General features: G+C 40.0%; 1 protein-coding gene and 1 long non-coding RNA gene across 4 annotated transcripts in view; both read right to left on the bottom strand.

Annotated features, from left to right (window-relative positions):
* LOC126070864 (uncharacterized) overlaps positions 1-12,469 on the bottom strand; it is a 61,723-nt gene extending 49,254 nt beyond the window's left edge. The window contains exons 1-3 of the long non-coding RNA XR_007516324.1: positions 10,755-12,469; positions 6,793-6,929; positions 870-1,108 (exon numbers count right to left, since the gene is read on the bottom strand). This is a non-coding gene — a long non-coding RNA (uncharacterized LOC126070864). The remainder of the gene's footprint in view (positions 1-869; positions 1,109-6,792; positions 6,930-10,754) is intronic.
* Positions 12,470-15,383: 2,914 nt separating this feature from the next.
* Positions 15,384-21,174, bottom strand: CDKN2C (cyclin dependent kinase inhibitor 2C). 3 transcript variants are annotated; one of them, XM_049875201.1, is made up of 3 exons: positions 20,163-21,174; positions 19,559-19,698; positions 15,384-16,113 (listed from the first exon to the last, which is right to left on the bottom strand). In XM_049875201.1, the coding sequence occupies exons 2-3, from the start codon at positions 19,685-19,687 to the stop codon at positions 15,736-15,738; spliced, it is 507 nt and encodes a 168-aa protein (XP_049731158.1). In that variant the 5' UTR covers positions 19,688-19,698; positions 20,163-21,174; the 3' UTR covers positions 15,384-15,735. The 3 variants fall into 3 exon arrangements, with proteins under 3 accessions (XP_049731158.1, XP_049731159.1, XP_049731157.1); XM_049875202.1 differs by lacking the exon at positions 20,163-21,174 and adding an exon at positions 20,045-20,138; XM_049875200.1 differs by lacking the exon at positions 20,163-21,174 and having other exon boundaries at positions 19,559-19,988.
* Positions 21,175-24,230: the final 3,056 nt, after the last annotated feature.

Genomic DNA, 24,230 nt, shown 5'->3' with positions numbered 1-24,230 from the left:
AAAAACAATAGAGAAAAATCAAATAAACAAAAAGCTGGTTCTTTGAAAAAATCAATATAATTGATAAATCAAAAATATATATATATGCATGCATACACACATATATACATAAATGGGAGAGAAGATATAAATTGCCAATATTAGGATTATAAAAGGGACCTCACTACAGATACTATAGACATTAAAAAGGATAATAAGGCAGTATTAGGACCAATGTTGTATCAACAAATTTAACAATGTAAGTGAAATGGACAAATTCCTTGAAAGACACAAACTACCAATGCTTACTAAAATAGAAAGAGAAAACCTGAATAGCCCTATATCTATTTTAAAATTTGAATTTGTAGATTAGAAACCTTCCCACACACATACACACAAAAAAAAACCTCCAGACTCAAAGGGTTTCACTGGAGAATCCTACCAAACATTTAAGGGAGTTACAATACCAATTCTACACAAACTCTTTTAGAAAGTAAAAGAGGAGAGAACACTTCCCAACTCTCATTGTATGAGGTCAGCATTGCTCTGACCCCAAAACCAGAAAAGGTATTAGAAGAAAAGAAAATAAAAACAATTTCACTCATAAAATAAAAATATTTAATAAAGTATTAGCAAATTTAATCCAGCAATATAAAACATCATTACTAAAAGAAGTTCCTCCCAGGAATGCCAGGTTAATTCAATAAAAAAAAAAAAAAATTTTCATCAGTGTAATTCACCTGATCAACAGACTAAAACAGAAAAACCAAGTATACTTCAATTAAAGCAGAAAAAACATTTGACAGAATTCCACATTCATTTATGATTTCAAAACAAATAAACAAACAAAAACTTCCCAGCATACTAGGAATAGAAGTAAACTTCCTTACCTTGATAAAGGGCAGCTATGAAAAACATACGGCTATCATTACGGTGAAAGATTGAGTGCTTATCTCCTAAGATCGTGAATAAGGCAAGGATGTCCACTCTCATCACTCAACATTGTACTGGGAGACATAGCAAGTGTAGTACGGCAAAAAAGAAAAAAATAAAAAGCACACAATTGGAAAGGGGAAAAAATAAAGCTTTTTTTTTACTATGGTTGTCTATGTTGAAACTTCCAGAGAATCTACAAAAAAGAAAGAAATTAGAACTAATTAGTGAGTTTACAAGTCTGTGGGATATAATGTCAGTATAAAAACCCATTGCTGTAGAGTTGATTCTGACTCACGGTGACCCCATATGTTTCAGAGTAGAACTGCTCCATAGAGTTTTCTTGGCTGTAATCTTTATGGAAGCAGTTGGCCAGACTTTTCTTCTGTGGTGCCACTGGGTGAGTTTGAACTGCCAGCCTTTAGGTTAGTAGCTGAGAACAAACTTGTGCCACCCAGAACAAAAACCCATTGCCATCGAGTCAATTCTGACTCATAGCGATGCTGTAGGACAGAGTAGAACAGCCTCATACGGTCTCCAAGGAGCACCTGGTGGATTCAAACTGCCAGCCTTTTGGTTACCAGCCATACCTCTTAACCACCACGCCACCAGGGTTTCCTTCTGCCACCCAGGGGCTCTTTATTTGTATATGCTAGCACTGAACAATTGGAAATTAAAATAGCATCAAAAATGGAAATACTTATGTCTAATAAAAATACACAAGATTTCTGTGCTGAAAGTGACAAAATATCAATGAGAAATTTTAGACATAGATAGACGGAGAGGTGTTCAAAGCCAGAAGACTCAGAATTGTTGAGATACTGGTTTTCCTCAAATTGATCAAAAGAAACATAATTCTAGTCTTTTTTTTTTTTTTGAGAATTCGACATGCTAATCCTAAAATTCTAAAATGTATATAGAAAAGCAAAGGACCTAAAATAACAAATACAATTTTGAAAAGAAAAAGTTGGAAGACTCACATTATTTGATTTCAAGATTTAGTATTATTTTTGTCAGCTGCTGTGAAGTGCTCACCCTCCCACTCATGACAACCCCACACACTGTGGAACTAAACTCTGCTGGGTCCTGCACCATCCCCATGATGGGTTGTATAGATACCCCTTACCTTCTTACTAGTAAAACTCTGCCTTCCAAAATATATTTTTAAAAATATTTTATTTGACAACTTTAGTTGTTTTGTTTTGAGATTTTTCAGGTGAATTAGTCTTCCATTTTGTTGGAAATAGAAGCCTACTTGACTCTTCTCACTACCACCGCCATTCGCGGCCGAGTCAATTCCAACTCATGATGACTCCATCGCTAGGGTTTTTTTTTTGGAGGTGCTTCTGGGTGGACTCAAGCTGCCAATCTTTTGGTTAGCAGCCAAGTACTTAAGCATTTATGCTACCCAGGGGGTCCACTTGACTCTTCAGAGTAACTTTATTTCTGAAAATAGAATTCGGTTTCTCTCAGGTACTTATTATCACTTTCCAAGTCAAATTTATTTATTTTTTTTATGCCTTCATCGTGCACTATATTATGTTCTGTTAGAACATGTATCATACTATGTGGTGTTTTGTTTCTCTCACTAAATTATTAGTTCCTTGAGGGTTTGCATAGAACAATGCCACCACACATGATACACCACCAGTTGCCCTTAAGTAGATTTCAACTCATGGTGACCCTATGTGTGTCAGAGTAGAACAGTGCTCCATAGGGTTTTCAATGGCTGATTTTTTGGAAGTAGATCACCAGCCATTCTTCCACCATGACTGTGGGTGGATTCAAACTTCCAGCATTTTGGTTAGCAGCTGAGGGCATTAACCATTTGCAGTACGTAGGGACTCTCTACGTGTAAAAAAAAAACCTAACCCGTTGCAGTTGAGTGGATTCCAACTCATAGCGACCCTATAGGACAGAGCAGAACTGCCCCACAGGGTTTCCAAAGACAGCTTGGTGGATTCAAACTGCCAACCTTTTGGTTAGCGGTTGAACTCTTAACCACTAAGCCACCGGGGTTTCCTCTGTACACATAATAAGTATTTAATAAATGTGGTGATAGAGCTGAATGTACTTGTATATTCGTCACGTGCATATATTGTGGGTTTGTAAAGTTGCTTGACCCCACTGATGTCAAGTAGATTCCGACTCATAGCAACCCCACAGGACAGGGTAGAACCGCCCCATAGGGTTTCCAAGACTGTAAATCGTTATGGAAACAGACTGCCACATCTTTCTCCCACAGAGCTGCTGGCGGGTTCGAACCACCAACCTTTTGGTTAGCAGCCGAGCACTTAACCACTGTACCACCAGGGCTCCTTTAAAGTTGTGTGGAGTGATGATTTAAAAAAAATTTTTTTTTTAAATCCACAAACATCAGTGTTTTGTGGGGTCATGGTCACTTAAGGGATTCTCTTTTCTTCTGACTAACATAACTAGGTCTAAGTCTCAGGAAACCTGCTGATTTATGGCCTTCCCAGTTTCCCGTATAAAGCGTGAGATGACTTATTAATAAACATTATTCCTAATTATTGTTGTTGTTAGTTGCTGTCCATTCGGCTCCAACTCACAGTGACCTTATGTATTAGATGGAAACACTGAGTGGTTCTTTACCATCTTCACAATTATTGGCATGTTTGAGTCCATCATAGCTACTGCGTAGTTCTTTGCAACCTAGGGCTTATCTTCCAGCACTATATAGGACAATATTCTGTTGTGATTCATAAGGCTTTCATTGGCTAACTTTCAGAAGTAGATTACCAGGCCTTTCTTCCTAGTCTGTCTTAGTCTGGAAGCTCCTTTGAAACCATAGGTGACCCAGCAGCATAGCTTCCAGCATCATAGCAACATTCAAGCCACCACAGTTCGACAAGCTGACAGACGGGTGGTGGTTCCTAATTATTACAATCCTATAAAGTAAATATCAATATACTGATTTTACAAATGAGGGAAGTGGGGGTCAGAAAGATTAAGTGCCTATTCCAAGGTGACATACCTAGCAAGTGCCAGAGTTAGAAATAAAGTAAGGTATATTTGGCCCTAATACCATTTGCTCTCCCATAAAAACCAAACCCGTTGCCTTCAAGTAGATTCTGATTTATAGCAACTCTATAGGACAGAGTACAACTGCCCCATAGGATTCCCCAGGCTGTAAATCTTCATGGAAACAGACTGTCACATCTTTCTGCCACAGAGTGGCTGGTGAGTTCAAACCACCAATCTTTCAGTTAGGAGCCAAACACTTAATCACTGTGTCATCAGGTCTCCTTTACTATCCTATACCGACTACTTATTATGGATCCCATTATGTAATGATTACAAACCTCCTAACTAATTTCTATCCCTAATTGAATCAGATAGGTTATTTTCACTTATTCCAAAACAATGTGTAAACTTCTAGTAGCACCCAAAATCCTTTAACTTCAGGAGGAGGAGAAAGAGTCACCATCAGCACAAAAGTGATTCCTATGAAGCGGAGATCAGACATACCTCCATTCTCCAACCTTTTTATCACCCTGACATGAGCTGTCCTCCCCACAGCACTCTCTACTTCTCTGCTGGGTTTGATAATTCATTGCAATGGCCACACAGAACTCACAGACCATACTTACAGCTAAGTGGTTTATTAAGGAAGTAACCGAGTACAATTCAGGGTCAAAATCAACAGACTACAACTTGGGATCACAATCAGGAAGCATGTAGGCAAAGTCCGGAAGGCTCCCAGGAAGTGGAGAGCACATCCCTCCCTTCTTCAGTGCAGGATAGCTTTCTCCCCTCAGCTGTGCAAGCAAGCAGGCCCTTCTCTCTGCCATGCACACCCCCTCTCAGCCATGCAGGCCTCCTCTCAGCCCCCTCAAGACAGGCCTCCTTTTGGCCATGCACACCCCCTCTCAGCAATGCAAGCCTCTCTGCCTTTGGCCTCCCTGATATCAGCCTCTCTACTGCTTACTGACCCAGCTCAGAGCCGGTGTGGCAGTTTCCTTCAGCTCTCTTAGCTGCATTCCTAGCAACAGGTGTCTGCAGTCACCCCTGACTCTGTTGCAGGGCCCCTTCCAGGCCTGTCACTGCTGGCTCTGCAGTAGGGACACTTTCAGGCTTCTTGCTCTCTTCAGTGTTACAGCTCTTTTAGGAGGTTCCTCACCTCCTTCTCTCTGCTACTTTTCTCTTTTGCCTCTCTTGCCTTTTCTCCTTCATTTCTCCTTAAATCTTTGTGGGCTTGGCTGTATATATAAGCAAACTCGTTGCCCGTGTCAGAGCATGGCCCTCCCAGCAGGGCTACAAACTGACCAATCTCCTCCGTGGCCCAAAGTAACTTCTTTTGCATAGTCCATAGTCACTTCATTTGTATAGCTTATAGTATATTGACCAACCTCTGAAAGGTGTGTAAAATAGACCAATCACAGGGCAGGCTGCAGCCCAGGTCCAGACAAAACCTATCAAACCATCCAGTTATTTAGAGCTTGCCCAGGAAAAGCCAATCAGCCTGGATAAAAGTAACAAACCCTCTGGGGTAGAAAACCAGGGCAAAAGTAACTCCTCAGGGCTTAGGGGAAAATCTCTCAAGCTGTTTTTCCAAAGAACCAAGGCAAAAGGCCACATAAAGGAACTCATCTCACCACACAATGAAAGATGCTTTTTTAAAATACCAGCTTATCTGTGCTTTTTGTAATATGTTTTACCATGTGGTCACTTTCCATTGTTCATCTCAAATATTTGTTACATATTGACAACTTCCACAAATAGAACTGGAAAAAGTTATTTTTAGGTTTTTCCTTTTTCTTCTCACTAAGGGAAGTTTTTCACTGTAGGATATTTAAATTCAAGTCATTAGCCTTCTAATTAGATTTTCCCTAATAAGCCTACTTTGGGTGCCATCTACACCACACACTACCAAGCACTTGCTTATACTTTGCTTACCTCCTAGTAGTATATACAAATCATATATAAACTTTATCTACCCAAATGGTTTTTAAATTCCTCCAGGCAAGGATGGATTTGGGGTTACTTTGTACTTCTCATAGTAATAGCTGCCACTTATTAAAGGCTTACTGAGTACCAGGAACTTTACATACGTTTCATTTATTATTTACAATAACATGGCAAATTAGGAATTATTATCCCCATTTTACAGATGTGGAAAGCCTCAGACAAAATTAGTCCCAAGGTTGTGAACCTATTAAGTGACCATAATGGTGGGTCCTTAATATGTGATTATTGAGCTGACTGATTTGTGGTAATTTCCCATCTGGCCATAGTACACTAGAAAAAAACACAGGTTTGTATCCTTATGCTACAAATTACTAGCTTGTGACTATGGGCAAGTTTTACTAAAAAATCGGAGTTTCTAGATTTGTACAATGAGATAATAAAACCCAACCCAGGAGTGATTATGAATATTAAACTAGATAATACAGATACAAGATAAACATTGACTTATTAACTTGCTTGATTACAGGTTTATTTTCTCTCTCCTCTCACTAAAATGTCAGCCCTGTGAGAGCAGGGACTTTACATACCTTGTTTACCACTATATCCTTACTGCTTAGAGGAATACTGGCACATAGTAGGTAGTCAATAAATATTTGTTGAATGAATACTTTTAAAAGTACCACATAGAAAAGACATGTATCAAAGCACCTCATATTCTCTTTGTGTACATGAATTAATAACCTACTAGATGATGATAAAATTCAGCAAGATTTTACTGAGCACTTTTTATATGCTAACACACATAACTACATTAAAATATGCTCACAGAATCCTCTCAGACCATTACTATCACACTTCCTAAATAGAGACTTCTTGTATCTCCTACAATATTGAATAAGAGACCAGTAATCTTTTAATCTAATAGAAAGGTATTTAAATATTTTTTCTTACCACTCCTTTTTCACAAATTAATAGAGGATTTTCATGTGAGACAATTCTTCTCTTGGTTGATTTAAGATCATTGTTGCTCTGTAGCTTGAATTTTATGTCTGATGCTTCGATCTGATTTCTCCTCAGTCTATTCTGTGCTGAGTAAACAGAAATGTCACATTGGCCATATACAGTTCTGTTGTTTAAATTCTATATATTTAAACTCCAAACAATGATAAGAATATTACGTTACTGTGTGTGTTAATCTTACATTTATTCTAAATATAATGTCTTTCTTCATAGATGACAAAAATGTTACTAAAAATTCCCAGGTCCTGGTAATACAAGACAATATTTTCCCTAGAAAGCACTGGTCTTTAACATTCTTTTATGTTGGTAAGATGAAAACTTTATTTGCTAATTTTAGTGGATGACACACAATTTTTTAATAGGATCTGATGAACTAAAAAGTATTTTGGAGTACTTTGTGGAAATTTAAAAAATTAGAATATTAATAAGTTAATATGTGTTGTGTTTTTATAGATAATAGTCATATATTTGAAGAATTGTACATTTTAAATTTTAAAACATGATAACTAAGCCCTTTTTATAAAGAAATTGAAAGGAATCATTGATTTTCAGCTGATGTTATTGTGCACAATTCTCTATTATTGCTAAATTAATATTCCTTCTCTATGATATCTGTGATGCCCCTCTGGACTCAAAAAAATACATATTCCTTCTTTTAACTGCCCTAGTATAAAACTATTTGCTTCTCCAGTAGGAAACATGGTATATACAAACAACTCTAGGCAATTTATACTAGCCCAGAGCCATTTTGATTACTCTTGAGTGAATTAGCCAACATTCAGTCATTTCAGTGCTCGCTCCCACATGGTCTTACACCAGCTTCACACTGAACAGCCCCTCAGTCTAGTCGGTAGAACAAAATGTATCCACTCATCCTTTCTGATTGATGCTGGACTTATTTTTAGATAGAATATGTATCTGTTGTATGTAAATAAAATGTATTATATGTGTAATTTATACATATGATTAAATAGTAATTGGTTTTCTTCTAGCTATGTGTTTGAAAATCATTATCCAAGTGAAAATGGTAGAAAAGCTCACTGGAAATTGGAAAATTAACCATAACAAGAAAATTAATTTGTTTATATTTCCTATTGTGATATAATAATTTGTGTTTTGTTTTATTTGTCCTGCTTTTGAATTATTTGAGAAATATCTTTTGCTGGTTTTGTTTTGTCCTTGCTTTTGGATTATTTAGCAAATAGCCCATCAAGTAATTAATACTCAATTAAACTGGAGGCTTGGCTATCTAAAACAATTAAAATATCAATTCTTCCTCTTGTCACTATCACAATTCTATTTCTAATATTTGAAATCAGATTATTACATTAACTGTGGGTAGTAAATGGCTTTTATATATATTTGCCCCATGATAAGAATTTGAAACAACTTAGGTAGAGCTAGAACTTGCATCAGTAATTTAAGTTCTAAGGTTTTACTTTGTATCCTTTCCTGGATCATTAATGAAAATGATCTTACCTATACCTTGAAAATTATCATTTCTATTTCTATAGTAGATCATAATTTAATATTTAAAAAAGGGAAATGTGAAGTGAATTGGCAGTATTTATTCAAAACATCTACCAGCTCAGTGTTGTACTTTAAGAAGAAATATCTAAACATGCACACACACATAAATATACTCACATAGGATAGGACCAAAAAGTGTTATTTTTATTACCTGCTTCATACCAACTATGTGCTTATGGAGAAACATAGAAAACTTTGGTCCATGTGCCAAGTGCAAAATATAAGTATGGAATAATAAACATACCATTAAAATATATAATTTACCAGTAGCAGTGATTTACTTAAAAAAAAAAGTTGCTTCATATTTAATACCATAGTCCTCTTTTAATATTTTTCTATAAATGATAACGATTGAACTTTTTATTAGTTAAAACAATTAGCCTTATTTTAATATGGTAAATTAAAATACATTAAATTACTTCATGAAGAATTTAAACTTAATGTGTTCTAGATCTCAGTTTTATATTGAAAATGTTAGCATATGTCAAAACATTTAATATTTTAAAACATCGCAACTAATTTGTGTTCCAAACATAAATGCACAATTGTTAAAACCTAATGTTCACATTCTTTTTCCACTTATTTTAAATAAAATATAGGTTGTACCTTTTTTCATTCATAGGGCTATGATAAATTTAAACTATTGGGGATACAAGCTACTTTTTAGCATCACTAAATATGATTTTTAAAGTTCAAGTAATGTTAGTGAGGAGAGAGCTAGATGGCTGAGGAAGAAGAAATAAAAGAGACTTGGAAACAAACATCTTTCTACATGCTACTTTTGTTCATCACCTAAAATGTGGAGACTAAAAAAATAGAAAAAGTAAAAAAAAAAAAAAAAAAGTGAGGGACAGCCAAAACTGTAGGTAATACAATAGTGAAATATTTTATTAAACTATTATGCTTTAAATTGTTTTACTTCACATTGAAAAAGAGTGTGGAATGATAGATTACTTTTACATCTCTTAGTGATTATTACATATTATCTTTTACAATTAAAAATCATATCGTAGTGTACACAATTGCTTATTCGAATGTTGAGATAAGGAATAGTGTTTTAATCATCATCAAATGGTGCTTAATTTAATAATTTGATCCTTTTCATTCTTTTAAAAATCAGCTTTTTGTTTTATCTTGAAACATCACAAAACTATATTACTCCTGATTTTTGAATTAATTATTCTAGGCCTTCAAATGCTAACCTTCATTTAGATCTGTTCAAAACTTTTACCAAGAAGAAATACATGTTCATTTTCAAATGGTCTATGCAGCTTCAGTCTGATGGGTTTGAATTAGCAGAATGGACCTCAGAATGCTGCTCCATCTTTGAGCACAGTTACTTCTTTTTTTTTTACTTTTTAGTTAAAATATCTGAAGGAGAAAACTATAGAACAAGAACTATTTGGGCCCAAATGGTTTTTTTACAATAGTTACAAAATGTAAGAAAAAGGAATACTGTTATGTTAGCCAAATTATAGAATAATTATTCCTAAAGACCAGTGAGTTATTTTTTATCTTAGGAAATCATGTTTCCAAGGTGTAAGTTTTAAACTCAGGGAAGACATTTTACCAGCAAGTTGTGTAAACTGTTAGGAGGAACGAGGGAGTGGACTATATTTTAATATGTTTGTAAAATAATTTGGTTGCATTTCTAAACTAAAAATTCAACACTAAAAGATGCTAACAATTTTGCTTTATATGTGAACTTCACTATTCGTGCAATTTATCTGAGAAACTAAGACATATAACTAAAATAAAATTAAAGTCAGCATGATACTGCTTTATATGGTCAAGACAAAATGTCAAATTTTTTTCTAAGTAACTATTGTGCTGATGAAATATAAAGAAAAGCTGAAACCTGTCTCCAAACATTTCAAGGGAGAATTTTGAACTTTTGGCCTATCAATTCCAGAAATTAAAACATCAGTTTCATGTTAAAAGATGGTTAATATCAATTTAATTGAACGAATTAAATGCATTTGAAGTTCTGGTAAATTATTTTTTCTTTCATTGCATTAATTATTTGTAGGATTTCCTCTTAGTGTTCAAAAGAAATGACGTGTAGTTGGATAAGGATTGGTGGTTTTTTACTTCCTCCCCAAAAGAGCTGATATTTTTGGCTGACTCTGTGTGGGTTTTTCTTTTTTTCTTTTTTGGTAAGGGTGCGAGTGTGCAGAGAAAAGGCTTGTATATAGAAGTATTGAATTGGCCTACACTAAAATTCTTCCTTGACCAGTGAGGATGGGGGTTGGGGGAGAGGGAGGTAAGGTGCAACAATTAAAATGTTATCTCTGTGTAGCTTTAAAAAGTGTAGAAACACTCCTCCCTCCCTCCTCCGTCCACCTCCCCACATGTGGTGGTACCTCTGGATGGTTCAGAAGCCATTTCAGAACTCAGGAAGCAAAATATGTGAGTTCCACTTGTGCTTTTGCAGGTGCTGTGGTAGGAAGGATAACCTTTGCTCACTTGCCCGGTGTGTTACCATGCTGTTATTTAATGTCTTTGAGGGCTAAAATTCCAAACCCACATCCGACACCTGAAGCTCGCACAATGTTTCTATGGCAGATGGCAAAACATTTCACTGGAACCTTAATTTGCCAAGTCAATATCCAGATCTGAGGAGTCTTTATTCTTTTGAGGCATTGATGAAGATCCATTCTCGATTTTCCGACCTATTCCAGATTGAGGAGCCCTGGTGGCGCAGGGGTTAAGCGCTCGACTGCTAACCGAAAGGTCGGTGGTTGAACCCACCAGCCGCTCCGCGGGAGAAAGATGTGGCAGTCTGCTGCCGAAAAGATTACAGCCTGGGAAACCCTATGGGGCAGTTCTACTCTGTCCTAGGGTCGCTATGAGTCGCAATCGACTCGACGGCAGTGGGTTTTGGTTTTGGTTTTTATTCCGGATTGAAAAACAAGAAGAACACTTCTAGGTGTTTTGCGCACCCCAGCCCCACCCAAGGCCCTGGCAGGCCTGCAATTTTGGGTGTTTCAGACTGAGGGTCCTTCCGAATGAACGTGCTGAAATGTCTAGCAATTTATGGGGGGAGCAGGGGGGTAACACCATAGGGCAATTTCCCCTAATAGTCTAAGGGGCTGAAAAGCCAGAGAGGCATTTTCGTCCTCGCAGTTGGACGCAAGGCTCAGAGCCCGGCTGTCCTCAGCTGTCATGGGGGAGGGGGAGGGAGTGTTGGCATTGACATTGGACACGGAGTTGCTCTAGCCGTCCCGCCGCGTCCCGCCGCCAGCTCACCTCTGCAAAGAGCTAGGCGCCTACCAGCCCTTCTGTTCCAGCTTCCACACCGCCCTCCGGCCCCAGTCCCCAGGCACAGGTCGCCGGAACCATCCAGTAGGATGGCTGCCGCCTCCTCGGGGACTGCTGCCTGAGGGCTAAGGCCGGGGGGACCTGGCCGCCGGGGTAGCCCGCAGCCCCCTGGGCGCTGCGGTGGCGGCGGGGAGGCGCCGGGGCCCTCTCCCCTCCCCGCCCCCAGCTCTCGCCTCCAGTCCGTTGCGCCGTGCGCCCGCTCGCCCCAGCCGGCTGGCGCGGCCGTGCACACACTCACTCCGAGGGCGCCTCCAAAGTTACCCGAGGGGTGGGGGCTGGGGCAGGCTCTGGCCACTGGCCTGCTCTGCTGCTTTCCTATCGCAGCGGCCCTTCCGCCGCTCCAGGGAGACCAGGATCCAAACCCCAAAGCAGAAGACGCTCCAAAGTCCGGGGAGGGAAGTTGAGCTGGGAAGCAGTCAGGCGTCTGGGCGGGGGGCGGCCTTAGTCGGCTCCGGGTGACCGGAGAACCGGGTCAGGCGAGGTCGCGGCAGGAGGGGGCTGTGGCTCCGGCGAGCGCGCTCGGTGCGGCGAAGGCTGGGCCGGGGGCTGCGCGCGGGGGCCGCAGGCAACACCAAGGCGCCCCGGGCCCACTGGGGGGCAGAGACAAGCGGGCGGCCAAACCTGCCGAGGAAACTAACTAAATAAAAGGAGACTGTTATTTAAGGCGCGGAAATTTGAAATATTTGGACAGGAAGAGAAAAGAAAAGAAACCATAGCGAGGAAGGAAAAAAAAAAAAAAAAAAACACGAGCTAACGGTTTTGAAACTCCCCCACCCCCACCCTGGGCTTTTCTGCGCGCCCTGAGGGAGCTCTGGGCTCCTGCTTCCTCACGGGGGAGCCGGGGACTAGGGTTGGAATCTGGAGAAAGAGTTTCGAAGGGACAGAAAGGATGTCTTCGCAGCCCCTCGGTAGAGGGCTTGGGTTGGCTATGGGCAGAGCTTTACCCTGGGTCTCAGGCGGTAAGCTTGTCTCCTGCCTCTCTCTAGCTCCCACCCTGAATCTGTTTTCATGGAACTGCCGTGAAAAAGCAAAACAGTCCCAAGAGCCCAAAACAGGGACTTTCCCCCCTAGCTTTTTGATGAAGGTTGCTTAGGGCAGTCAGGAAAGCTGCGGGCACTAGCCTTTCTCGCTCCAGCCCTGTGGCTTCCAGCTCTCGTGTACCATTACATCTACCCCCGGCAGAAGCCGTAAGCACCCTTTTGAGAGCTGAGATTTCGAAACAAGCCCCGGGCCACGGATTCCACAACGTTCGTTTAATTAACGTGATAAGAAATTTAGAATATTACCAAGTGAATTGCTTTCCCAGGACAGAATTCTTATCTACTTATAAATAAGTCGCCCAGGGTGATGTGTGTGTACACGAGCTCATCACACCAGAGCGAGATGCGTAATGTTTATCAGAAGACTATTAATTCACTACTGAAATTAGGTAAAATGCACTTTGCTTAGTGGTTCGGGACCAGAACGTGGATTAAGGTCCTGTTAGTACCCCGTGTCCCCCACCCCCCCAAGGTGTAAGCCTGGATACAGTTTACCCCGGCAAAGGCAGAGCCTGAGTTTCTCGAGGTGGATGCGGACCCAGTGAAGAGCTGAATTTGAGAGCGCATCTCTGCCTTGTGTCCATCCTTTCTACAACGTCTTCCTTCGAGTCTCTGGTCACTCTACTAATTAGAACATGGTCCCCTACCCCCTGCATCTGGATAAATTCAGACCCCTTCCCACCTCAGTTCGCTGCAACTTAGACCCTTATTAAACTCAGCCGCAAGGTTTCTCCTATCCTATACATTTCGGTATATTCAAGAATCTTACTGAATATTGTCGAGGTTTTGAAGGGCTGAATAATGTCTTTTCATATTTCCTAGAGGGGACCACATAACTCATTTCTAAAATACTTAGATTAGCAAAGCTATTTCCTGCGAAGAGCCAGAGCAGTGTGGCGATGTTGATGCCTCGCAAATTTTAGGTTGGTGAGGTGAGATAGAGCCCCCTTTCTCTGTATTGTGCTCCGACCACCTGAGAACAAAGCAGCTGAAGAAGTACCACTTCTCTTGAGCTTTATGAACGCCCTACCCAAACTATGAATGCCCTAGGTCTTTATAAATGAAATCTCTAAAGGGCAATTTTACATTATGAAATAAAGTAAATGCTGAGACATGGTGGATACTGACTTTAAATTCAGACTTCCGTCTTCATAGTTGCGACGTTTAAGAAGAATTGTTTTTATTATTTTCAGTAATGACCTTTTGTTTTGAAAATATTCAGCTTACTGAAGCAGTGTATTTTGTATATTGACTCGGTTCTTAAAAATCCAAATGACAGCACGTTTTCCTTCAAAATCATCTCAAATTCTACTTTGTTCTAAACTTTAAAATAAGTATCTTAAATGCAGTTTCATGTTGCTGTAAAAAATAAACTTATTTAGTGACGTGTGGTGGGAGGTGGCAGAAGTTGAACTTTATTGCACTGAGTTTAGAGAAGGTGAATTTTAGGGTAAAATGAAAAGGATTAAATTTTCCTCCTATATTATTTTATACTATTGTGGAAACTAAATTATTGAAAACTACTTGCCTGAAACCATTCCAGTCTTGTTATGCATATATTAGAACCATGTCCTTCAATAAACCTTGAAGCATTTTGTTCTTTTCGGGGAGGGGAGGAAAGGGAGTTTATGAAACAGAAAGAGGAAAATTTCATATAAAATGTCTTTGTTCATGTGGGAGATGATGAATAAAGTATTTATAAATTTATAAATAGTAACTGCATTGAAATCCTTTGGTGAAATTTTTAATTAAAATGATAGAGTGGGTAGTAGATGCTGAAAAATCCTCTTGGAAATTTGATATTTCTATTTCCTTCAAAATTAAAAAAAAATTAGCTAAACATGTTCCTAGAAATATTTTATAAGCCTTTACCGAAATGTTTTGTAGGAATCAAGTAGTATATGTAGGAGTGCCCTATTTACTTACTGGAAAACTTTCTATATTTATTACTATGGCCCCTAAATTAATTAGGACCCTTATGTGTAATTTACACATTTTTTTCGGGCTGAGCTTTTTATCCCCTAAAAAATAGTATCTATATTATATTGTAATACTTAAACATTCCGTGATCTTGCATTTGTGACATTCGGGGAGAAAAAGTCAATGTTACAGTTAGTATACTTATGGTACAACTTTAGAGAATGTGTTATTTAACCAGTTGTTCTATTTTGTGGTTTTTGAAAACTAATGGGAAGCACTTTTAAGGTTGCATTTTCTTTTAGAAGTAGCTTTTAGCGCTAATATATTTATTTTTAGGTCTCCGCTTCTGAAACCTGTTCTTTAACTATTCAATTTCAAGAAAAAGGGAAAATTGAACACTGGAAGAAATTCACACTGAAATAATTTCAAGCTTGAGCTTCAAAAATATGCCGTGCTTACCATGTTTTTAAGCAGAAATATTGGGCACCAAGTAAAATATTTTGGGGGGGGATGGGAAAAGAAAGAATAACTGAATCATCATTAGACTATGTCTAATTTTGCAACTGGTTTGGCTTTTCTGATGTCAAGACTTAAAACATCATGAACTTTTTAGCACAGTTCTCCTTGGCAAGTGGCAAATTGTGTTATGGAGAGGGTTATAGAGGAGTGGAAATCACAGAAAAACATTGTCCTGTTTTGAAAAGTGTTTTAATTAGGCAAAAGGAGCATCAGGACAAACCATTTTTAAAACAAAGTATCCAAGTTGATTATTAAGTGTGACACAGGGAGAAGCGAGGAAAAAGTCAAAGAAAGATAAAATATTCATAAGAAAGCCAAAGCTATTTTCAATTACATGTTAGAACTCAGCATTTTTCTGGTGAAAAAGATGTTTAAATATATTCATAAATTTGTAGCAAGATTTCTGCTTATGCAGTGTCAGAAGATTTAACTAGATGCTTGAAATACAACAAAGCTGAATTTTAACAATTGCTATTAAAATAGGCAGGACAGCCAATCAATTAACTGAAAAAGTAGAGGCAGCGTGGGACACCCCTCCCCACATTCATTGCTGATTCACAGCTCCCCCCGCCCCGTTTTCCTCCATCAGGCTAACGACCTCGTTCCTCCGGTAGAGCCTGGCCAAATCGCAAGCGGTGTCCCCCTTATGGTTCCGATGCCCCACATTGCTGGCCGTGTGCTTCACCAGGAACTCCACCACCGGGAGGTGGCCTTCTTTGGCAGCCAAGTGTAAGGCCAGGTTCCCCTCATTATCCTCGATATTAACATCAGCTTGAAACTCCAGCAAAGTCTGTAATGTGTCCAGGAAACCTGCTCTGGCCGCATCGTGAATGACAGCGAAACCAGTTCGGTCTTTCAAATTGGGATTAGCACCTCTGAGTAGTAGTCTCCTGGCAATCTCGGGATTTCCAAGTTTCATAACCTAGAAAAGAAGTAAAAACGGTAGAATCCTTCAACTACTCATGCTACAAGAAAAAATTTAAATATCTTTCTGTCCTATTTATCTATTTTTGGTAAAAACAGGTTTGGGTAAGACCCAGAGAATGGAGCTTGAAGGGCTCAGTTGCAGGAAAGAAAGTTCCAGTAGGTAAAAGTAGAAGAAAACTTCCAAAAATTGAGCTTTTATGATGGAATATCTTAAATGGCTGAAAAGTAGGATAAAATGATCAATAAAGTAGAACTAGTGCAACTTGCAAAAAACCCATTGACAACTCAGTTCTCTATCTCCCATGAAGACTTGTGTAATTTCATGAATTTATTAAAATACAAGAAATGGAATTTGGGATTTAAGTGAGTAGAGAGTCTCTTTCTGTTTGCTTATTTGTGTTTATAAAATGTGCCTGGGGTATTAATTTGGGCAAATTAAATGTGAATAAAATTTATTTTCTAAATAGCTATTGAAAAGAAATAAGGCTGGTGAATTTCTTTTTAAACCACCAAGAAGTGTTCAACATAATGAGCCATCATCTAGTGTAAAAATGATTTATTAAAAATCCAGACCTGATACTTTTTTAAATGATTAATTTTTAGTTTTCCTAAACAGATATAGCCCAAAATTTCCAAGTGTTTATTAAAAAAAAGAAAGCCTATTTTTTTCTTTGCAAGTTATTGAATTTTGGCAAGTAGGTGTATTCAGTGCTTAGAATCCTTTATTTCAAATTACAAAGTGCTACTGATTATCAAGTTGATAAAAGAGCAACAGTGTTCTACATTTCTTATAATACCAATTTATCTAAAACTACGTGCATGATATGCTTTATATTAGATAGGAGATGACTGTTTGGCCACTGTTCTTGGAAAGATTGAAACAGTAATCCTATTATATTACTTATTGTTTCTCAAAATTCTAACTAGCCTCCTGATTTTCAAGCGAGCAAAAGAAGAGAAAATAACATGTTTAACACGTATTTTGGGACACAGACAGCTTTGTCTAGTGGTTTGAGCCCATTTAATAATCAACTGGTGATCCCATCTTATTTCCTTCTACAGTTTTTATCAGGCATTTAAGAATAGCTATTTGTAAACTGCCAACATTTTTTTTATCAGAATGTGAAATTAATATTTGCCATTAACATACAAATAATTCACACCACAAAGACTTATCTACTGATTTTTGGATATATTTCACTCTAATAAGAGGTCCCTGTTAGGCCCTCATTACAGTTATAAAATATCTTGTAGAACAGCATGCAAGTGTAAGATACATACAATTTAGTTGTGAAAAAATATAGTCTCATTAACATGCCAGACATTTTCAGCATTTTAACTGGTTTCAGTTATATTTAAGCATATTTATAATAATGTAAACTTATAATACATAGGTTACATAGTAGACACTCAAATGTTTATGAAATTAAATTGTAATCCATTGGAAAATACATACTGAGTTGATCTATCTCTTTAAAATGTTTATTTAAAAATAATCACAAATTAAATCATATAAAAATATATATTTAGACAAATAGTATTTTGTAAATGCAAACTATATAGGTGGCCAGGATATTAAGTTTGCCCGTTGATAGAACACTGCTGAGTTTTAGCCCTTCCTTTGGGGCAGTGTAAAAATGACCCAATTTATTTTTCAGGAACTTCAATGAAATATTTTTTTGGTTAATAAAAATTGACACAATTTAATTTTGGCCACAATTGTCTTTAAGGATTTAGTCTCATTTAAGTACCTCGAACTGGAAAAATAAGACAGGCACCTTGGATTTTTGTAAAGCAAATGTACGATTAAGGCCTTTGATATTATCCTCATTGAAAAATTTAACACTAGATAAGGGGGAGAGCTTTTGTAGTTAAATAAACATAATTATAGGAGGAAATCTGACATCTTTCATAGAAAATAACAGTGACATTAGAAATTGTTTTGAAAGAAAGTCTTTCTTGAGTTATGACACAACTTCAGAGTCAGATTATACATACTGAAAATAAGCCTTCAGACTCCTGTTTGTGTGTCAGTGTGTTTCATTATATGTACTGGGACTAAGCCACAGTAAGTGGGTGTTACTATCATGGTAAGTATGTTTAACATAAATGAGATTGCAGGGTTATATTAAAAATGTCAATTTTTTTTTTGCAGTGTTAATCTCCCAGTCTTCCTGATCGTCAAAAGCACTGTAAGATCTTATTCTAAACATGGGTAAATGACACATTCTTTGCGAGATTTATATAACCTTTTGAGATTTTTCAATAGGTAACTTTTCAGTATATTAAATTTGTGGCATTGCTATCATCACCAAACTCGTTCCAAACTACTAGGTGGAAAAGGAAAAAAAAATTCCTTTCTCTAATTAATACACCCACAATAACAAGATAAATAATTTAGTTATCTATGCGTATGTTCCTTAATACTGAAAAATTTTAAAGGTGAGTATATTCTGATTTAAAATGTAAACGCTATATGGACTTCATCTATAATAGTATATCTCCTATTGCTTAAATTTCCAATTCTTGTTACTAAAATAAAGCACTCTAAAAACCCTCTCCCTAATGAATCTTCAAAAACAGCTTCAAGTCTTGCATTTCCGAATGAGAATAGTTCATAAGAATATCGTCAGAACTCTGATAAAAACAACTATCTGAGGCTACTTTGCCTTATTTCTGTTTCTAAGCCTTTCGCTAAGTTACATGATAACATTCAGAGGAGGAAAAAAATTATTAGGTACAATACTTGATAGTTGGAAATGTTTCAATTGTTGCCTGTAAATCTAATTACTAAAAATTAGAGCATACCACTGGCATGACCGCAGATACGAAAACACTAAAGTTGAGTTCTGATTAGAAAATTCAACTTTTTATTCTTCCCCAGTCCTGAGTGGGAGGATGGTATTACATTAACTGTGAAATGTACATCCTGTCCCCGTGCCCAGGCCACCCATTCCAAACGAGGAGAGGTCGTTTGTCAAAACTTGAAGCATTTGAAGGAAAAACACCCTCGACAGTAGTCAATAAAATTAATGTTAAAGTCAATTATTGGGGCAAAGTACGTGAAACCACTAATAACAATGTATTTACTTCAAATAATAATCACAATAATGTGTTTACAGAGTTATTTGGAAAAAAAAAAAAAACCTGGGCGCTGCTATGACTACTTTAAAATCCCCACCGTCACAAAAACATTCCAAAAATTAAGACTAAACCTAGAACCCACTTGATATCGAGGATGTTATTGTATTCGACGAGCTTGTTCAAAGTACGTCATTTTGGGGAGTTGGATCCACTTAAAGATATAAAATATGGCAACCAACTAGGTTTAAAAACAGTAAAATTTTGTACCCCTACAAGCTTAAAAACTGTCACTCTAGAAACCCGGGTCACGTAGGCAACATTATTGACCTGTTTTCCCCACCTCTCTGGATACCAACCTGCAGCGCAGTCCTTCCAAATCCATTTTGTGCATTGACGTTTACATTATTTTGCAACAAACTAGTAAGTTGCTCTAGGTCCCCCCTGGCAGCTGCGGACGCCAACTCGTTCCCCCAAGGCTCGGCCATTCTTTAGGGTCCTGACGATCGGGAAAAGATGAATTAGTTGTTTTTCTTTCTCCCCTTTCTTTTGCTCCTAACCAGGCTGCATGATGGCATCGGAGACTGACAGAAGGACTGGGATGGTTAATCTTCTGGAGTAGAGCTTGGTAGTAAATACTAGTAAGATCTGCCTGCCAAAAGCCCGCCCCTAGATTCACACGTGATTATTCAGCAAAACTGAGCCATTGGAGAGGGGCTGCTCTCCTCGCTTTTTAGCTTAACCCCTATGAAGAATTCTGGTGATTCAACAGAGAGACACACAAACACACTTACATTCCATGTAAATTACTCTGGACGTAAGATGTAGGCAGAGCTGTCACGTACCTTCGCTACAGATCTCTGTGAGGAATACGTGCTGAGACTTAAAGGACTAGACAGGGCAGAAAATACCGCGGAAGAAAAGACGCTGGGAGGAGGGAGGGGAGAAAAGGCAATAACCCACCCTTGTTCACTGTGGTGACTTGAGCTGCGTAAGCCAGAACTGCAGGGGCAGGTCCTCCGGGGGGCTCGGTCTCCATCCGTCGCGCGGAAGGGGTAGTCCCGAGTCCTCCGCTACAGGGAGAGCGCCGCGGTGGCTGGATGCTTACGTGCTCCCGGGGGTTAAAGATGATCGCCAAAGGCAAACGGGGGTAACAGTTCCGTGGCCCTCAAGTTACAGGTCGTAACCACTCCCCAGTGGTCTCGGCTTCGCAGGAGGAGCCTTTAGACGCGTCGGGGGCGAGCAGCGGGCTAATGCCGCGCAGGAAGACTCCGGAGCCGGTCCGCCGCGCTGCCGCAGCCCCGCCGAGCCTCAGAGGCCGTGGGAGCCGGGCTCGGAGCGCTTCTCCACAGGCTGCCGGGCGCGCGTCGGGCCCCCGGCAAGCCCTTCATGCCGGCTCCACCCGGTCCACCGACTCCCGGCAGCCTGCGGAAGGAGAGCGATGTGGGGAAGCGTCTATGGGGCCCGGACCACTGGGGCAGGTCGTGGCAGCATCGCGGCTGCACCGGGCAGCCCAGCGGTAATTTCCCGCCTACGACCGAGGCAGCTCTGGCTTCCTACTGTAGGCACTCATTGAGCTGCCGCCGCTTTTCTCCTTCCTTTCCCGGTTTTCTGGGGGCTTCCAGAGAGCGGAAGGTTCCCGGGAAGCTTAAGCTAGGCTCCAACTGTGGAGAGTCGCCACAGCGCCAGGGCGCAGCCAGTCCCGCCGCGCTCTCGGCGAGAGCCCAGCCGCTTCGGCGTCCCGTGCCACTTCGCCAACCTCTCGCGGTCCCCCGGCCTGTGCCCCCAGCCTGTGCCGCCAACAGGGTAGCGGCCAGCAGCCAGCTGTGCCCTGGAGCCAAGCCGGGCAGCACTGCTTCCTCCCGAGCAGCAGCGCTCCCAGTGACAGTTAGTTTCTTTTGTAGCTGGTCCCCCCCAAATTGCCAGTCTTTGCTCCCTTCACTCCTACAGGCACTTGCGCGTCGTCCCCCTTTCTGCTCTTTTCCTTCCCTCCCTCCCTTGTTTCTTTTTTCGCTCAAACAATTGCTGCTTCTGTTGCCGCTGCAGAGAAGGTGCCGGTTTCTTCTCCCTTTTTTCCGACCTCATCAGCTTTTTTTGAAAAGAAAAAAATTGAGCGCTTTTTGAGTTGAAAAACCCGCCCCCATTTTAACGGCAGAGTTTTAAGGACGCTCCGCAGAGTTGCTGAGCCGCGGGAGCGGGAAGGCAGGGCGCCGCCCACGCTCCTCCCTCCGCCCTGGCGGCGCTCTCGCTCGCGGGCTCCCTGGCTCCGCCCCCCAGGCCCAAGCTCCCTTCCTCCCGCCTCCCAGCTCCCCGCCTCCTCCCTCGGTCTCTCGCGCTGTCTCCCTCCCGCCAGCCCGGCGTCCAGGCCCCAGCTGGAGCGGCGTTCGGCCCTGCGGAGCCGGGCTTGGCCTCCTCCGGCTGGCGGGCGGGCTGGAGTCTGCGAAGCGAAACCCTCTGCTGCCCCGAGCACTGCGGGGGTGGGGGCGGGGAGGAAGAGGTTTTTTTGTAGAGGGCTATGGAGAGCTGCAGGGCCTGGAGGCTCGGCGGGGCTGGCTGCTGGGAGGCTGAGAGCGAGCTGGCGCACCGCGAGCCCTTCTCCGGGCCTGGCGGAGCGGGCCGGCCTGCCCCCGCGCTCTCCCTCCAGGCTCGCGAATTTCGGGCGGCCAGGCCTACGGCTGCAGCCTGCCTCCTCTGGGGTGCGCGCTGTGTAAACTCGGCCTCCTTCGCTCAGCCGCGGGCCTTGGCCTCGCACCTGCCAGATCAACTCCGAGAGCTGTCGTGGGCAGAAGTGGCCGTAGGGGGTGAAGGAGAGAACCCGGAATGACAGCAAGAACAGTGCTCAGAAAAAGCATCCGAGAACTTAAGACATGGTGTAGGGCCTAAGTTTAAGAAATCATAACGTACTCAAAAGCCATAATGTTCTAGAGGTTAACAAGAGTGTGAAATATTCTTGGCGGACAGGGAGAAAAGCAATTAACTTAAAAAAAATTTTTTTATTGTGACTCTTGGGAGACGTTTTCTAATAAGGCCGTTTCTTTGTTGCCAAAGTTCTCTCTTTGACTGCTTAGATGGGAACTTTTTTGGCGGGTGGGGGGAGGTGTCTACATGCAAAGGAATACTCTCTTCTCTAATCGGTTATTTCAATCATCCGAGATACCAATTCTCTCTGTACTTTTAACTTTCTCCTTTAGCTATGTGAGATCAGTTGGTGATTGTTTTCTACATTTTATGCTCTTAAAAAAATCCAACATAGTTTGCATGATGCACCAACAGTCAAATTGAAACTAAGCAAAATATGACAAGTGGTCTACTGGCCTCTAGCAAGCATATTCTCAAGCAGCATCTGTACCCAGCTCCTTGGAGTGTACTGGACGTATTAGCAACAAAACACGCTAAACACCTAGATAATCATCTAGCAACAGATGGGGGGGCGGGGGGAGGTTAAGTAGAGGAATAGCTAAAGCTGGGAATAACCCGATTTCCTTTCTTAGATTATTAAACTTGAATTGTAAATTAAGCAGGAATTACACCACAAGGAATTAACTCCTCTTTGTTTTCTTACATACTTAGACATTTCAAATGGAACGTTTAGATTTCCATTTATATCAGTAATAATACTTTACTTTTAGTTATTATGTTAATTTACTATGTAATCTTTTAGGTGTGATGATATATTAGCACCGTTGGCTGATAAGAGATAATTGGCATTTGTCCAATTTATGAGTTGCTTTCTAGCATGGATTATGGTTTCTTGCTTAGAAAAGATTGTAATGAGGAAGAACTTAAACTGCACTCATTACATGAAGTATGGGTATACATGTGTTAAAATTTTCATGAAATAGAACACTTTCTAATGAGTTACTGTGTAAATAAAATTTATATTAATTTAAACCAAACACAGAGCTGGATTAAGATTTTTGGAGGTCCTAAACACTGGAAGGATTTTGATATCCCACCACCCATACCTCATACGTAAGTTAAAAAAAAAAAAGTGTGAAGAAGTTCAACAAAGTTCTGATGTTTCCCAAGATGACCACTTCAAAGCTTTTGATGAACTATTAAATTCTTTAAGAAAGTTTTTTCTTTCTTTTTCACTCTGGCTATGCTGGAGTCCTAAAGCACATGCCTAGTCTGCCTATTGTGTAAATCAGAACTGGCAGCACAAAGATTACAGTCTTAGTTCAAAGAGTATAAGTAAGCATTACAAAATACCTCCAATAAAAAGCTAATATTTATTAAGTGCTGGTTCACTGAAGTGGATTCTAAGATGAGCATCTCTATCCTCAATAAATTTACACTATGGTGTACAAGAAAGTTTCACAGTTAAGAACACTATTATATTGAAAGCAGTGGTTTCTCTTTTAACTTAGTAATGATATGTCCCTCAAATACTGAAATACAGGTTTTATACTTGGATATTAAATACTAACAGTGATGGAAACCTTTTTCATTCAGCGATTTACAATTATTTTGAAAGGTTTATAGGAATATAATTTAGTCAAATTATTTTGTGTATTTCCCTTGTTGGCTCAAGTATGCACAGTTTTTAAATGAATAATGTTTGGAAATGTGAATGTATTTACAGTTTTTTCACCTGGTCTCAAGGTCTTCCCCTTTGTTGCTTTTATAGATCCAAAAGAAGTGGGAAACAGACTGGCACTCTCAGGGGGCCGTTTTATCATAATTGTGGCTTTGGTATTTTATTTCTGAAATTCAGCAGGCTTCTTCACATGGGTACTCATACCACTTATGAAAGTCTTTTTGTAAAGTAAGAAAAAAGTACCCAGTAAGCAATCCAAAGGAACCCTGGTGGTACGGTGGTTAAGCCCTTGGCTGCTAACTTAAAGGTTGGCGGTTCAAGCCCACCAGCCGCTCCATGGGAGAATGATGTGGCAGTCGGCTCCTGTAAAGATTTACAGCCTTGGAAACCCAGTGGGCAGTTCTACTCTGTTCTGTAGGGTTGCTATGAGTCATAATTGACTCTACTGCAATGGGTTAGGTTAGGTTAAGCAACTCAAAAGTTTAAAAATA

Source organism: Elephas maximus, chromosome 3, assembly GCF_024166365.1.
Source record: "Elephas maximus indicus isolate mEleMax1 chromosome 3, mEleMax1 primary haplotype, whole genome shotgun sequence".
Classification (NCBI taxonomy): domain Eukaryota; kingdom Metazoa; phylum Chordata; class Mammalia; order Proboscidea; family Elephantidae; genus Elephas; species Elephas maximus.
This window is presented reverse-complemented; position numbering and strand designations above follow the sequence as displayed.

Excerpts from the sequence above, each read along its gene's own strand:
- CDKN2C (XM_049875201.1), bottom strand. The coding sequence starts at position 19,687 with ATGGCCGAGCCTTGGGGGAACGAGTTGGCGTCCGCAGCTGCCAGGGGG. Across the intron at positions 16,114-19,558 it reads TTGGAAGGACTGCGCTGCAG|GTTATGAAACTTGGAAATCC; the intron begins GTTGGTATCCAG and ends CTTCTTTTCTAG.